At 40.2% G+C, this 17547-nt stretch overlaps 1 protein-coding gene across 1 annotated transcript in view; it reads left to right on the forward strand.

Annotated features, from left to right (window-relative positions):
• Window positions 1-13498, forward strand: part of LOC310932563 (inactive phospholipase C-like protein 2) — a gene marked incomplete at both ends in the record, with an annotated part of 81725 nt that extends 68227 nt beyond the window's left edge. Inside the window, 2 exons of the mRNA XM_083895889.1 lie at window positions 7355-7464; window positions 13043-13498. Of these exons, the coding sequence (XP_083752015.1) occupies window positions 7355-7464; window positions 13043-13498 (566 nt within the window). The remainder of the gene's footprint in view (window positions 1-7354; window positions 7465-13042) is intronic.
• Between the last annotated feature and the right edge of the window lie 4049 nt (window positions 13499-17547).

Here is a 17547-nt window from a genome sequence, read left to right on the forward strand (position 1 = left end):
GATGCATCAGATGAGCTGATGTCTTTAGTTAACTGCTCAAAGAGAGAGAATGTTCTCTTGTGCGAAGTGAATGTCGCGGGGAGTTCATAATCTGTGCCGCACGCAGCCAAGTTTTGCTTTTGGGCAGAGACTTTCCAGCGTTTAACAGGTGGTGTTCCACAGTGTACTCGCTCTGTTTCTACCTCAGTTCTGTGTGGATTTTGCGAGGGAAGTCTGTCTACAAATATTTGGTCGTGTGTTATTTGCTCAGCAAGTCATTTGCAGTATTAACTTAAGAATTTATGAATGAGGTGAGATGAGCTTCCCCTGTTTCAAAGACCAGCGATTGCCCTCTGGTGACATCAGACTTGCCTCACTCCTGCAGTTCACAGCCGTCTGGCTTTACTAGCTTGGCTGTTATCTCGTGAGGTAAAACCCATCAGTGCAGGAATGTCGCCACAGACATGAAAACCAACACTCCACGCTCTACTCAGTAAAACGTCAGAAAACAATGATTGGTATTGACCAAACCTGGAAATAATGATGTTCTTTTATGTCTTGTCTTGTCCACAGACCAAACTGAGTCAGTTTTAATGATTTCGCTGTCATACGGAGACCAGAAAAAATTCACATTTAAGAAGCTGAAAAAACAGGAAGCTTGTTTTTAACTATTGACAAAACACTTGATTATCAAAATACTTGATTCATTAAGTCATCGATCAATCGAAGAAACGTCGCAGCTCTGATATCATGTCGCCCGGCTACGTCCTCACACTTCACACAGGAAGTGATTTAATTTATGTAAAGACAGACGGAGGCAAACAGATTGGAGTGTGAGTAAAGTCATAAATATTAAGAGTGACTTCTACTGCAGTCATTCATCAGTTTGACGGGATAAATGCTGCCAACAGAGGCAGAATAACAACAGCACCAAAAGTTACGTACTGCAGCTTTAAGGCACTTGATTAAATCAGACACTTTTGCCCTCGTCGTGAACATTGTTCTCACTGTGCTGTGCTCATCAGCTGAATGCTGTTGTGACAAAGCCGTAATCATAATTACACGCAGGCTGCAATCTGAAATGAGCGACCTGACTTAACCTTGTGCCTTTTAAATTTTAAATCCGAGCAAAACGAAGTGACTTGGCACACTGGGCATCACAATAATGGTCACACAAACGGACATCTTTGAGCTGCTGTGGTTCTTGTTTCCCAGCAGCCCCACCTCTGTTTCCTCTTGCCTCCCTGTGTTCAGTTTATGCCAGGTCATTATTGCAGCTAATCAGTTTGATTTGGGCAGTGAAGCTGACGTGTTGATGAGGATGGAGAGGTGCTTGATGGTTCCCCCCCTGGGCACTATTGATGGCTCCGCATCACACACACCACTAATAGGGGACCAGACGGACAGCTGGGATACACACTCTGGCACATCCAGATGCGACCACTGCGTTTAATGTGTGTCTCTGTGTGTACAGTATACTCTTATGAGTCTGAATGCAAATCTAATCTGTGAACTCCCACTCCGTCTCCTAACCAGCCTCTGCTGCCCTTGATGTCATAACTTAGTGGATTTCCTTCAGTGAGCATGTCTGACTTCAGAAAGACTGATTTTCCGATGCCATTATAGAGGATACGGTCGCTGAGAGACAGATCGGGACTTAATTAAGCCATTTATACAACATCTCTGTGCATCTGAGCGTCTCTTTTTTGTTTGTCTAAGGCTGTGAGGCATTCATTGGTCTGGCTTGACAACAGCCCTCTGTCCAGCCATATTAAAGGTCCAGCGTGTGAAAATTTGTGACATCTAATGGTCGGATTGCAGGTTGTAAGAAACACAGGACTTTTCCGCTCACCGCTCCCTTTTTCCAAGCATGTCGGGGAGCTACGGTGGCCCCCGTGAGGAGTGTCTTGTGCCTTGTTTTTCGTGGTCATGTTCCACAACCATAACGCAAATCCTGACTGGTTTGTCCCTTTGGGCTGCTACAGAAGGTCAAGCTCAAGGTCGCCCCTGTTTCATGCTGTACATGCTTAAATAAAGTAAAGTAAATATCAAGCACAACTGGGCCTAAAAGCCAAATAAGGACATAGTGAGCTTTAGAACAAGAGTTCAGATGATTGCTCTCAGAAACCTAATTAATGTTTCTAAGTCACTAAAGTCTTTTTTGTTAATAATAATTAGGTCAGTATTTGATCTACTCATTTTTATTTAATGTTAATGTTAGTTTAAATGAGATAGTGTTCAACAAATGTTGAAGTAAAGCAAGTTTGTGTAACATTCTTTGTTAATAAACTGTTATATTTTATCAAATGAATGGGGATGATTATTAATCGCTTACTAGATTCATTGTCAACTATTTCAATAATATTAATCAGTTTGAGTGTTTTTTCTTATTTTTTTAAGCTTGCTGATTTTTCAGCATTTTAAATAAATGTTAATAAATGTTTCTCGTTCATTTGCTCCACAAAACAAAGAAATCTTTAAAACCCGAACCTTGTTTGTTCTGAGGTTTGGGAAACACTGAGTACATTTTCTGACGTCTAATGGACCAAACGATCAATAATCAATAAATCGAGAAAATAATCAACAGATGAATTGATTGTGAAGATAATCGTTATTGTGTTGCAGTTAATTTGATTTCTGCCCATAAACCCTAAATTATACAGACTGGATCTTTTGATAAAGGCTCAGGGAACAGGCTGTGTCTCGGCAAGCGTAACCGTACTTATTAATGCAGAGCTTCTCTGGCTGACAACAGTGCTGGCTCGATTTGTGGCCACACCGTTCCATTTCCGTGGAAATCCAAGGGATAAAAACATGTCCCTCTGTTTGTCTCCCTCGGATTTTAACAGACGCTGTTCTCCCAGCTCCTCAGCAGCTGGAAAATCTCTCTCCCCCTTTTTCAGTCATGGTATTGTGCTCAGGCTTTGCAGTGTGTATGACTCGACATTAATGAAACGCTGATGTGATTGTTTCTCGCTCTCACCTCTCTGGCTTCATCATTTCTTTTCATCACATTCTCTTTGGAGATTCGAATTTTCTGTCTCTGTGTCGTGAGCGCGCTTTGTCCAGGCGTTATTTATTTGGAGCATAAGAGATGTTGCTGCAGCTCTTATTACAAAGGGAGGGGGGACCTCTCTGCAGACTGTAAATCCTGACGGATGCTTTTGTCTGACTATGTGTGTCTGCTCTACTGTGACATAGTTTTGTCCCCCTCAGTCTCTCTGTTGTTCAAAGCACTACATTTTCTCTTCGTTCAATTCTGCTACAGGGGCCACATTCTGTTTATTGGCTCAGATTTCAAAGACTTTAAGTGACAGTAAAGAACAGCAACTGTGGGACTGTTAGAGGGAGGAAATGCTCAATAATTGGGAAATTAAATGCTTGAAGAGGCCGTATTGTGACAAGCCGCCACTAGCTAATTTCATCTCTTATTCGACTCCGTGTCTGCCTCGCTCCCCAAGTCCTGTGATCAGAAACCACTGTGGCTCAGCTCTGCAGCAGCAGCAGCCCATAAACTACACCAGATTACAAGATCAAATCAACCCTGAGCTCTGCTAATACAACTCTGAGGATCAGAAACAGAATAAGCCTGTACTGTATATGTAAGGGACTTTCTTTTGAAAGGCTTTGCCCATATACACCTGATGCATGAACCATCAACAAAGAGAGAGGAGATGGCTGAGAGAATGTAAGAATAGAGAGATATTTTTTTTGTTTACATCCTTTCTGGTATGTGAAGGCCACCGTACTTCCATGAGGGGCTTGGACAATGAACAAGTCCTCTGTTTGTTGCAACCTGCAGTCTCACCACTAGATTCATTCTTGCACACTGAAACTTTCTAATCAACCCTTTAACACCAAGCGTATCACCGACAACACACTTCGCATTACCGTAGTTACGCGATGGTTTCTGTTATCGCAAAAAAAAAATCCAACGGTTTCTGAAAGCTGAGAGGTGGCACGTCAAAGCTAACATTATTACAGTGATTTCACCTGTGCTCTTTCAGGAAGCTGAACAATCAGCATCTTTGTCACCAGAGAGGAGAGACTGGGAAGAACACCTGTGCATAGTTTACATTTGTTTGGCCTGTTTTTGCACATTGGGAGACAAAGACACAAAAATGTTATTGTAACTGCAGTGTTTTTTCTAAATAAACCTTTTAGTTTTTCTTCACTGCCAGATATTGGAAGTTATTCTGGGGAAAATGCGCAAAAGCACTAAGTTACAAGACATTTTCTGGTCCTTTCATGGTTAAATTAAGCACAAAAGTCCAGATGGACATTTTAAGAGGTAGGTGTCAAAGGGTTGAAGGAACTAAAGCGACGATAGCTCAGTGATAGAGCCAGTCCTCTTTCAACTCAGAGGTTGTCGTGGCTAGCTCCGCTAGTCTACATGCCGATGTGTCTTTGGGCAAGACACTTAACCCCGCGTTGCTCCTGATGGCCTGATGCCATGTGAATCAGGATGAAAGATGAGTGGTAGAAAATGCACTGCACATATACAGTATGTGCTGTATGAAAGTGTGAGTGAATGGGTGAAAGGCAAAGGTGTCGAGTAAAGCAGCTTTGAGTCGTCGTCAAGGCTATAACAGCGCTCCATAAGTACAGACCATTTACTGCACCATTACAGCTTCTTTTGGGCAGAAACAGAAAGAGAAAGCATAAAATGTAATCTATAAGCCATACTGAATATTAAACCAAATATATTTTTTAAATCAAATTCCCTTCACATAGATACGACAAGCACAATTCATTATTAAAAGATTTTTATGTTTTTTTTACAACAGGTTGAGTTGCTGCAAACTCTGTTAGCAGTTTATTAGGTACACTTACACTGCAGAAAAACCCTGTGTGATCAGGACAACCTTCTGACATCAACTCCCCAGTCAGTGTTAGAGCCACACTGTGGTCATGAGCTACTTTTCCCCTTTTTGTTCTTGTTCTTCTTTTCTCTTTCCTCATTTTTCCTAGTTTTAAGTTAGTTTGGATTTAATATGTACTGTATGTAATACTTCTGTAATGCATAATGGAAATTATTTATTTAGTAATCAGCAGGGAATAGCTTGGTGATAAAAATGGAAAATGTGTGTGGGACATAAATTATCTGGATATTACTTTGTAAATAACATGTTATTGCTGCAATATAATCTCCTTGATACCAAGGTTATTACTAAGGTGATAGTATTACCATAATATTACATCCTTAAAACACAATTGTGACCATACTGCTGCCATGTTATCACAGCACAGTAATGTGATGTGTCACCATATATTTTGTTATGGAGCTAACCCACATTGATTTAATGGGGCAGGCAGTTGTTTGCACCAACTAGTCACTGCACAGAGCTGAGGACTAAACAGTGAGTTACTGCCACTGCTGTAAATTATAGTGTATTATGTTTTGTCAATAGTCTGTGCAACAGTGAATCAAAGCTGGAGTTACATGAGGTCAGTTGTCAGGGACAGAGTGACAAAGAGGCAGAGACTTACAGCTTTAGGCAGAGTGTGTTCTTTAAAGCCATTGGATTAGTCATCATCTGCCTGGGATAAACCAAGCCGGACCTATAGATAGATTAATTAGAGGTGTAATTGGTAATGCAGCATTATTGAGCGGTGTGACACTGACCTGAGGAGCTAGCTGTTGTTCGATGTTGTTTGTTTTTGTGTTTCTGTCGGTTGACTGAACAGATTCACTGATTTCAGAATAAAAAATGGAAAGATATGGAGCAAGTGAGTCAAGATATGGATCTATGTTTGGCAGAAACAAGTTTAAAAATTGACATACACTATTTTTGCATTTATTTTTATTCTTGCTGTATATTTTTGTTTTAATATTGGCCCAATACTTGTTATATTTATTATGTATTTAAAGTCTTGATTGATGGAACATGAAACACTTTTATCTAACTCTTTGTGACATGTGTCTGTCATGTCTGTGCTCTCTGTAAGATGTTTGCCAAAGGTTTAACTCTGTCTTAAAACAACAAGACAAATAACATTATATAAACAGTACACACAGAGGTTATAAACTAGTTAACCCTTAGAACACAGCGCGTTTAGGCTGTTTTTTTTCCCCCCATTACTGTGTTAAAACATACTAGGTTTTCCCACTGTTCGGTATGCATCACGTTTTTTGGGCCACGGTATCGATACGGTTTCAATATCTTAATATAAAACTACTCAGACTAGCAAAGGCAATATTGCATTGTAATTAAAAGCACAGATATAATCAAACCACAAACCACACAAATTAAAAATAAATAAAGTTTAGTGCTATCCAATAAAAATAAACATTTTAACCCACTCACAGAAACTACAATTACAAATACACCATGCTGCGGTTGATAGCAGCTTAAATGAGAGGCTTGCGCGGAGTCATGCTGTAGGTGAATGTGGAGCCAACTTCAGCGTTGTGATGCGAGGAAGACGTGTACCCAGAGCGTCGAATATCCAACTTAAAACTAACTTCACTGCGGTGCATTACCGAAGCTTGCAACCGAATGCTTGCACACCGTGGTTTGTTTGTTGACAATCCTTTTCCCATTCTCAACGTAGTTTGCACTCAATCCACAATAATCCCACACTCCCACACACGGTGCCTCTTCAAACTTTCACTCACCGTTGTTTCTCCATTGTTCAGACAGTACTCATCATTTGCATGCGCAGCGCTGCTCTCATGTCTCTGCTCCTGAGTGGATCTAATCGCACGGCTATACAAAGTTTTGATAATGTTTTGTGATGGACTGAAACGTACCGAAATACCGCTGTTTGCCGCTGGGTATTGAACCGAACGGTTCGGTAAAATACCGAATACTGTTGCATCCCTAAAACATACACACAGAGACTATAAGAATGTGCCATATAGAGTGTCTTGTATCCTTTTTTTCATATTTCCCCAACTCTATAAACACACCTGAGCAAAAGTACTTGAAATTATTAAAAATCAGATTTCAGAATTTGGCTTGTTTTTATAAACAAAACCTGCCACTCTCGTATGCAAAATGAATCATAACTTTAACTCAACAACACATAAGGAGACCAAAAAAAAGCCTAAAGGTGTGACCTATACAAACACCCCCAGGATGTCCATATAAGGAGTTGTTTATTATTTCCACAACAACACAATACAATACCAAGGGTGCACCTGCGGCACAGATTCAAAATAATAGACAATCAAAAAACTACAATAGTGACTCGGCAAAACTGTAGAAAAGAGCGCAATACATGATGGGATTCAAATATGTACCATTTTTTTCCTGAGATAGTGATCAATATTGTACACAATCAAAATGTACAAATAGATGTGAATAAATGACTTGTTTAAATCTACATATTTTTAACATGATTGTGTGTTTTCTCGCGTGTCTCCGTCCAGGTCTGGACTTTCACGAGGATTTGCATCGCATCGGAGCAAAGGAGGGACTGAAAGGCCGCAAACTCCAGAAAGCCATGGAGAGCTACGCGTGGAACATCACTGTGCTCAAGGTGAGATGAACCCAACCATGCTGAAGTTAACTTTAAAGGTCCAATATTATATCCTTTTTCTCCAAGTTAACCTAGTTCCCTGGTGTTCTAATTAACATGCTTTGGTCAAAATACCATAATGAAGCACCACAGCAGTTCACTCACCCTGCCAAAACATCCCTGTTCAGAACGCTCAGTTTAGTAGTATCTCTTTAAAAAAAAAAATTATAATAATACAATAAAAAAGTTAAACGAAACTTAAGGGACAGGAAATGACATCAGCCACAGAGGCTACTGGGAGCAAACAGCAGTTAACATTTGGAAAAGTGATAATTTGCAGGCTCTAGCAGGCACATTGCCGTCATATATAACATGGATCCACTGGACAGATAAATCCTCTGAGGCTGGAAGTTTGTGTAGAACTCTGTGCTGCACTGTGGAGCCAAGAATAGAACTTTTCGCGGATAATATGGGACCTTTAACTTGGGCTCATTGTCTGTCTGTATGACGCAGTCATTAATGCCTTTGCTTCATGCCAACATGTGATTTATATCAGGAACTATAACAAGCTAGGATAAGCACTGAATCCTGCTACTGAGACTAAACTACATGGTGTTTTAAGAAAGCTCCCTGAGCTAATTCTATTTAATCCCTAAACCTCTGAATTATTTGCTGTTGCATCCTCGTGCTGTATTTGCTTATGTAACATCTTGGTAAGATATGATTGGATTGTTCACACTTATTTGCCAACACACGCAGGCTGCTGCATTTCTCCCCACGAGGAGAATTTGGGCCTGGAAAATGAGGGCTTCCTGTCTCTGCCTGTCCCACAACATGGGACATAAGATCTCCTAATGCCTGCATCTTATTGGGTCTATGAACACTGGTAGTAAAACCAGCAGTGATTTTAAATAAAAAAATAAAGAATAAAAGAACCACCATGTGCAGCTCAGGCTGTGCATTGCACAGCGAGCCCGTTTGGCTAAGTGGAGACAGAGCAGCGGGGATATTTTTATCTCATCTCATCGCCGTGAAATCATTTAGCATTGAGTGAAGAAGCTCCCAATTGGCTTAGGTCTTTCCCGGAGTGTTGGGTCAGGTAGATGTTTGATTGCCTGATACGTCTCTTCCCTCCACCACAATAGGGATAATGGACACTGAAGAGTGCAAGCTGGAGTCACGGTCAATATGAATTATTCTGTTACTGTCCTCTCATATTTTCATTAGCTGAAATTCAGAAAATCCTAAATTACATTTCCCCTATTTTTATAAAACCCTTAAGCACACCGATACACCTTTTTTGTGTTTTTGGCTTTTCATTTCTACAATATGTTATCCTTTTTTCATGCAAATTTAATAAAATACCCACACTAACACACCTATGGACCAATGGGCTCATTGAAACCAATTCAAATCACTATTTTTGATGCATCTCGACAAAGACTTGGCAATTTAAGGGTTAAAAACTTTAAAATTAATTATGTTTGATATTTATGATGGTTACTGACACTGGTTTGAAGAAATTAATAATTCATACAATTTTTATGGCTTAATTTTTCATGAGCACATTTTGGTGCTCTGGGTGAGTATTTTATGGTAAATAAATAAAAATAATAATGCATATAAACACATTTTTCTGCTAATCTTATAATCCACATACCAGGTTGCAATCAAACCAAAAATAATCCCTTTATTGTGTTTTTTTCTAGACCATAAAATGAAGGTGCATCATGACAAAAACTTGGCAATTTAAGGGTTAATCGTAAAAATAAAAAAATAAAAAAATTAGTATTTAATATGGAAATGACTTTTTAAAACATTAAAAACATTGAATACAATTTGGTGTGTTAATCTTAGGGTAAAGAATCCACTATCGTCCCTCCCATCCCGATGCTCAAACATTTTACAAAAACAATTTAGGCCACTTTTATCACTTCAAGTTACTATTACACAGGTACAGTTTTCCATTTCACCTTTATTTAACCAGGTAAAAAAAAACCTTTAAGATCGGAATCTCTTTTTCAACAGTGACCTGGCCAAGAGGTCAGCAGCACACGTCATAATACAGATTAGATTAGATTTAGGAGTAAGTTTACAAACAATAATTTTGACAAAAACATTGTAATGTAACTGTGTTTACTGTCTACATGACATTTAAAGTGCAGGAGTTGAGGTCACAGTAAGTCATAAATGAAAAACACAGGCACAGTTCACTGGTTCCTCTTTGTCTAATACGATCGAAGGAAACGCTCCAAGTGAAATCAGGTCAGACTATTAACTTCAGTCTGGAGAGTGTTTTCCTTTTCCTTAATTCTGTTCTAACAGAAAGATGGAGAACTTCACAAGAATGAAGAGAATAGTGGCTTTTAGTTCTTTGAAGAAGGAACTAAGCCAAGAGAGCCTTAGAGATTAATAACAGCCAGTTGAAGACTACTTGTCAGAGGTGGAAAGTAACGAAATACATTTAAAGGGACAATGTGTAGTATTTATGGGTTTATATAACCCAAAATCCACTTTTTTATACATATTATGTGCTCCTGCATTGTCTAGTCGTTGTATAATAGTTTTTGTTTCATTTTCGTAGTGTTTCAATGAGTCATGTAAAATAACATGGTCGCGGGCCGCTGTTGCATAGCCACTGTTAGCAGCGAGACGCCATGTTTCTACCGGAGCCTGTAAAGACAAACGCGAGAGAACAAATCAAGCGTCTCTTTACTTGTAGCGGAAGTCCCGACAATGTAAACATTTTCCAACAAATTTATCACTAAAGGTACCTGACAAAGTCCAAGTAGCCTCCACTGACAACTCGGGCTGCAATGATTATTCGATTCATCGATATTAATCAATTACTGAATTATTCTACAACTTCTTTGACAATCGAGTGTCTTGAATGTGAATATTTTCTGCTTTCTTTTCTTCATTTGTCAAAGAAATTTATAATTTTGGTTCATGGACAAAGACTAAGACTTGAGACTATGACTAAGAATGATTTCCAGGTTTGTTTAACACTGATCAACATCTTCAGGTAATAAATAATAGAGTAATCATTAGGTTGATCGGTTATACTAATAATCTTAAACTGCAGCTCTATTGACAACTGATGGAAAACTAAAGGGCTGTCCCATTTAGAGGAAGTTATAAGTGATTAGTCCAATTATTAGTTACTTAAATAACAATCAGACAAAGTCGATTATTTAAAAAGAAATGGCCATTAATAGTGATGTGTTGCTAATGTCAGGTTAATTACTATCGTATTTCTGCCACAGAAGATTTCTTGAGGATATAGTGGTGAGCTTCTGTAAATACAGGCCAGTTGTTGAGGTAAATGTGCTCTATATAAAATAAATATATAAGCGCCATCCTGATTTAACTCTGGCAGCATAGCACAAGCTTCTCGCTATCTTATTTTATGCCTGGTGACTCATGAGTTACATAATTTTTATTTATTATTTTTTTTTTTTTACGTATGACTTATTCATGCTCGTGGTTGTGTACCAGTGGAGTGGCTAATTTAAAAAAAAAAGGACTCTTAGAGTTTATTAATAAACACCATGACGATGAGCATTGTGAGTGAGTGAGTGTGCGTGTGTGTGTGCAGGGCCGCACACACCTTCACTCACACCTACAATATTTCAAACACGCTGCACTCGGCCCTCTGGCTCCGAGAACTGCGGCCCTCGCACGTCTACATTTCGGTGTCTGTGCCTCTTCACAGGAATGTTAGCCCATTGAGCTGTCACAGCGGATCAGATAGAGTCCAGAGTGGAGTGGTTCAGTGGAAGGGAGGCGGGGTGGGTGGGGGGGGGGGGGTATATGCAGGCAACTTCTGTCAAACTTGCTTGTGAGCAGATGTTGAAAGAGTGGCACAGCAGAGAGTTTTGGAACAGAGACAGAGAGAGAGAGAGGAAAGAGTTGGCAAGAGACCTGAGAGAGAAGGTAAAACCATGTGGTCAGATTTCTTTTCTTTTGTTTGCCAGATCTAATAATATAAACACCTCACGCACAGCAACACCCACCAGTGTGGAAAAAAACCCCACCACATTCCCACATGGCAGAGCTTAGGGAGGCGAGCGGCCATGGCAGTGGCCCAGACTGACTCGACAGTGCTGTATCGCGGGACGCCTGCCTGACCACTTCCTCCACATATGGCATGTATTCATCCCTGGGTGCTCCAAGATAAATTACAGAAATGTAGTATAACACTATCACCATATGACAGCACTATTCACCAGCTGACAAGAGCAGTTGGCAGGCGACCAAAAGGGCCTCGTACTGTGGCTTTATACTGCCCCCTCCTGGAACATGTTAGTTAATGCTCTAAATATTCCCTGGCAGCACTTGTTTCGATTTAATCTATACTAATACTTAATTAGACACAATTTTGAAAGTGTATCATAGAAAAATTGTATCTAAATGCTAATAACTAATGTGCTCTAATAAAAGATACTCACTAATTGCCACTTTTATCTGTTTGTAGGTCCAATCACTGGCAAATGCTGGGTTTATTATTCACATTCACAGGACTTCTTTGTATTGTGTGTTTTGAAATGAACTGAATAATGTGGAGTCAAGTTAATCCAGCTGTAGATGCTTTAACCAAACCTCTCTGCTCTGTTTTATTGCTGAATACTGTACATCATTTTTGACAGTTTATGAATGTTTAATGAATGTTATAATATCACATGTCGATGTAAATGTTACTCTAATTCAGATTAGATTAGATATTCAAGTGTCCTTCTCACACTGGAGTAACAATACTTCTAAACATAAAAACATATCAGTGAAACAATAAAAGTTTTAAAAGTTGAATTCACTGGCTTAAAAACATGGGATTTTTGTTATTTTGTGTCTGTCCTCTTAACCAGGACAACAACAACAACAACAACAAAAATAACAACTTGGTTGCGACCTACTTTTTTGTGTTCGTCTTGGGCTGTAACTTCTTCCCACCAATTTTCAGAAAAATTCTGGGGAACTCTATTTTGCCTGTTTTCACCCTACAGGGGGGCGCAATAGAGCCCTTGAGCAACGCACAGGTCTGGGCACTAAGCCAATATCGCCTTTTATGCCAGACCTGACCTCCGTGCTAAATTTTAAGAGTTTTTATACACATTAACGTTAATAATAGTCATCTGAAGGATAACAAGGATTCTCGCACAAATTCGTGCCAGGAGCCATTTCAGCCTCTGTCCTGATTAAATAGCAATGATGATGTACTAGTTATGAAAGTTTAGGCTGATACTAATGTTTAAAAGAATAATTTTACTAAGAGTCAATACTCGTGTTTAGTTTGTGGGTGTTTTTACTGTTGTTCTTCTGTTGCAGGGACTCCATCTGTACACATATTAAATGTCTGTGTCAACATAATTGACTTGCACATACAGTTTTCAATCCTGATACTATACATCCTCATTATCACATAAGTCCTTACTGATAATGTGACCCAAATACCTTACTTTGTTCACCTCATTTAGTGCTTGGTCTGCCATAAAAATGTCGGAATATTCTACTTCAGATACTTCTTGATTTTAACAAGCATCCTTTTCCTCCCTCTTTCTCTCTCTCTCTCTCTCTCTCTTTCTCTCGTTGTTAATCTCAGGGCCAGGCAGATCTGCTGAAGCACGCTAAGAGCGAGGCGATGGACACGCTGCGTCAGATCCACTGTGCAGCTCAGTCCTGTGGCCTCAGTAAAAACGGAGCCGCTTCCCCTCCGCTCCAGCACCACCCTCACCACCAGCCCACCCCACAGGTCCAGATCCCGCAACAGCCTCAGGCCAAGCCCCACCCTCTGCCTCCGCCAGTGCACCAGTCCCAAATGCTGCCCCAGTCCCAGATCACACCTCCTGCTTATCTCCATCCCTTTCCCCAACCACACCCACTGCTCTCAGCTGTCCCTTTGGTCCAGACTGTTTTAAAACCACCGGCTTATTCCCAACCCCCGCCCCTACCTCCGTCACACTTCCAGTTCCAGAGCCAGCAGAAGAGGGGCGCAGCACCTCTCAACACCAAGCCTGAGAAAGACATGGTCAGCGGAGACCTGGGGGGATCCTGCTGACCCGCAGCCTGTGCCCACAGAGAGTCCTACCCAAAGAGAGACACAGAGAGCGAGGTCGAGGTGGAGAAGCAGACGGGTGTACAAGAAAAGCAGGTGGTTAGTCGTGAAAGGGAGACGGAGGAGGTAACGGGAAGAGTTAACGAGACGACGATGGTGAGGAAGACTCGCCGCGTTAGAAGTGAGACACAAGTTTAACAGTTTGAGGAGATGAGAAGAAGGGGAATCTCAACCTTTTATTCTTCTCTTCCACCTGAGTCAGAGGGTTTTAGGGTTCAGTATAATTGGATCAGTAAGTTGGATTTCCATGTCTCTCTCTGGGCAGTGCCAGTTACATCCTTCACCATGTATTCTAGCTCTGTGGGTACAGGCTTGACCTCTCATTGGCTTTTGAAGCCACATATTTGCCTTTTCGTTTCTTCTTCTTCTTCTTTTCAAGAGTCTTTGGCATGTCTTTGAGCTTATTTTGTTTTTAATTCTTCATGTCCATGCTCTTCCTCCTTTGTCTTAGACATAAAGCTAGGAGCTAGGAACACCCAACTTCTTTTTAAAAAGTAAGAGGATACTGTTTTAATTTTTAAGTGCACAAAGTAGAGCAGCTTGTCTAGGCCGAGCTCTGTAGGAGTCGCAGACAACTATTTCAGCACAAACCAGGGAAATGTAGAGCTAACATAGGAGAACAACACTTAACATTCCAGCACAGTAACAATAAAGTAATAGTGTGGTAATTGTTTGGTTATTTCTTTGTAATAGGGGAATAATTGTATTGTAATACCAACTTATCATCAAGTAGTAGCTTGATGATAACAATGGAAAGTGTGTTTAGGTCATAACGCCAGATTTATTTCAGCATAATAATATGATAATTATCCATTTTGATTGGTAGCGTATAGTAATTCACATTACAATACTTTGTATCTGTCTGATACTGGACAAAAGTAGAAGAAAAGTCAAATCTGATTTCATGTCGAAACCCTACATATGACATAAACGATTCACTAAGCACAGGTTAGCCACGACTGTCATGTGACCAGGTGAAGCCTGCAAACGTGTCCCCTACTGTACGTTGGAGCATTATGTTTTTGAAATGCTTGGTTATAGCCCAAGACTGTATATTAAAAAGTAGTCTGAAAGGTGAAGCCTGGGAAATATGACGGAAGTAGCATTTAAGCCTCTAGGGGGCGACTGGTTGCAAAAATACCTTTGAATGGAAGTCTACAGGAAAAGGAGCCTCTCATTTGACTCCTCGTTTGAGTTATTGGTCTTAATGATTAGTTTCAAGATTTCTTCAATATCACATGATGTCAACTTTGTAAGTTACACTGCCTGGCCAAAAAAAAAAGTTGACACCCAAAAATATTTTGTTGGACCATTCTTTGGACGCATAATTATTATGGGCAAATAATAATTATCCAATAGGAGGCTCTTACCTATTTGCTTACTTAAATCCAGGTGACAACTTTTTTTGGAGCCAGGCAGTGTATTTTCCCATTTGGAGGAAAATAGAACATAAAAAATATATATATTAACTGCAGTTGAAGTCTATGAACAGGACTTTATTTTAAATGCAGAACACTATGTCCATTTCATATACATCTCTGGTTATAGTTTGGTGGGAAAGTAATTAGCACAAACCAAAGTTATTTAACAAAAAGTTAAAGAGTATATCACGTGGATACTGGTAGCGAGAGGAATTCAAGGTTGGGCTATCGGTATCGGACAAAAAAAAGCTGGATTTTACTTTGAAAATAACATGGTGTTACTGTAACAAGCTGGAAATTGCATTAAAAATTAGATGACATTGCCATAACAATACATAATTAAGGCAAATTATCACCACGTTGTTACAATGTTGTTACTACAAGGTAACGTTAAGTGTTACCCAACCTTCAGATGTAGATGTGTGCAGTCGCACGAATGCTCCGCGTGCATCCCTTGCTGGCGTAAATCGTTCCATCAACGCATCTTCAGTGTCATTCCTTGTGTATTTATGTTCTTCACCATCATAGGGGTTGTGTGTGTGTGCGCACGTGTGTGTGCGTGTGTGTGTGTATGACGTCATGTGTGTTGGTGTTTTAGTTCCCATGGTGGAACTAACCCACATTCTTAAAGCCAATCACAACTGGAATATCTGACCCTGCCTCTTACAGGTTAAAGGTCATCAGCATTATGGTACTGCTGTCAGTAACAAACAAAAAAAGAAAGAAAATACACACAAAATAAAGTAAATATAGATGTATATTGTATGTAAAGTGTACGAAGGGAAAATATATATTGCGATAATAACTCTTGCTGACAGCCATTAATGATTCATATTATGATAACTGTTGTTGTTAGTTCTATTGATATTCTTTTGTAACATTATTTCCACATGTAGAGTGATTTTTGACACCTGCGCTGTTGTGTGGTGCAGTTCAGGACAACCGGTGCATGTGGGACTAGAGCGAGGGAAGAGACGGCGTCGTTCCACAACGCGAGGATCAAACAATAACCTGAAATTTGTTTTCCCTGCAAAGTGAGTGTGGATTCTGTAAGAGTTCCTTTCAGTTTTCAGTGGCCCATTAAAACTGGCTTCATTGTTAATCCTGACTCTTCTTACTCATTGCTCTTTTCTGACTTTTCAAATGGTTCCACACATAAATGTTTTCAAAGTAGCAATTTTGACTTTTTCGAGCAACACATCAATTACCTCAATAGGCTGAAATTTGCCGAATTTTGAAGTGAGTGCTCTGAAAGCAGCTTTCACTCTCAATGCAAAGCGATTAATAAAGCTTGAGGAGAGCTTTATTGATTCAATACACTCCTGATATAAAATTACATTCCCCTTCAACAACAACATTATTTTTATCGCAAATTACTCAAGTTTGTCGATTTAAATCAGTGCTTCCCATTGTCCGTAAGATGGAAATGTATATTAAGCAAATGGCGGGATGAAAGGAAGGATGGAAATAGCTATGTTAAAGGTTTGGAGTGGAATGTTCCGTAAGATTTATTGGCAGAAATTGAATATACGACCCTTAAGTATGATGGCATACTTGTATTATCACTTTAAAGGGACAATATGTAGTATTTATGGGTTTATATTACCCAAAATCCACTTTTGTATACATATTATGTGCTCCTGCATTGTCTAGTCTCTGTATAATATTCTTTGTTTCATTTTCGTAGTGTTTCAAAAAGTCATTTAAAATAACATGGTCGCGGGCCGCGGTTGCATAGCCACTGTTAGCAGCGAGACGCCATGTTTCTGCCGGAGCCTGTAAGGACAAACGTGAGAGAACAAATCAAGCGTCTCTTTACTTGTAGCGGAAGTCCCGCCTCCTCTCTCTCCACTTCGTCTGCTACGGCCGCGGTAGCTCGCCCTCTCCCTCGCCTCACGAACCTCATCTGCTGACACGGAGAAAGACAACGAGTAAGACATTTGACCAGCTGCGGATACCGTAGCGCTCAGGGAAGGGAGGGGGTGAGCAGAGCAGCAGGTCTTTGTTGTAAATTTCAGCCTCTCCTCTAGATGTCACTATAAACTACTTACTTCCCCTTTAAAGCGGACCTAGACCGGAAGTTCCAATTAATGCTGTTTTTTAGTGTGTATCTGCGTCATTACCCTCATTACCTACAAACAGTTCAGCCACTGCTGAGAACACTGTGTTTTATTGTAATCTCGGACTCAGCGAGATCTCTGAAAAAAACGGTCTGGTTACGTAAACACCGGTTCTCCTGAACAGCAGATCCTCCTGCTCCGGGCACTAGTCCTGGCACATCCGGTTGCGTACATTGAACCACAGAAGAAGAATAACGTCCGGTGTGGAGGTGTTTCACGAGCGACGTTGTCTTCTGACTCCGGGTCAAAGTCATAAAAGGGACTGCGGCGGGGAGTCGTGACGAAGCTATTTTTAAACATTGTTAAAAGAATGTTTTGATAATGAGTAGCAGTACATCCACCGTTCCAGAGGGAGCGGGTGTGGTGATTATGTCACTTCCCGGTATTGGCCAATCACAAGACAGTTGGCAAGGCTCTACGTTGGCTGGCCAATCACGACACAGTCTGTCTT

Source organism: Microchirus variegatus, assembly GCF_963457635.1.
Source record: "Microchirus variegatus genome assembly, chromosome: 10".
NCBI lineage: Eukaryota > Metazoa > Chordata > Actinopteri > Pleuronectiformes > Soleidae > Microchirus > Microchirus variegatus.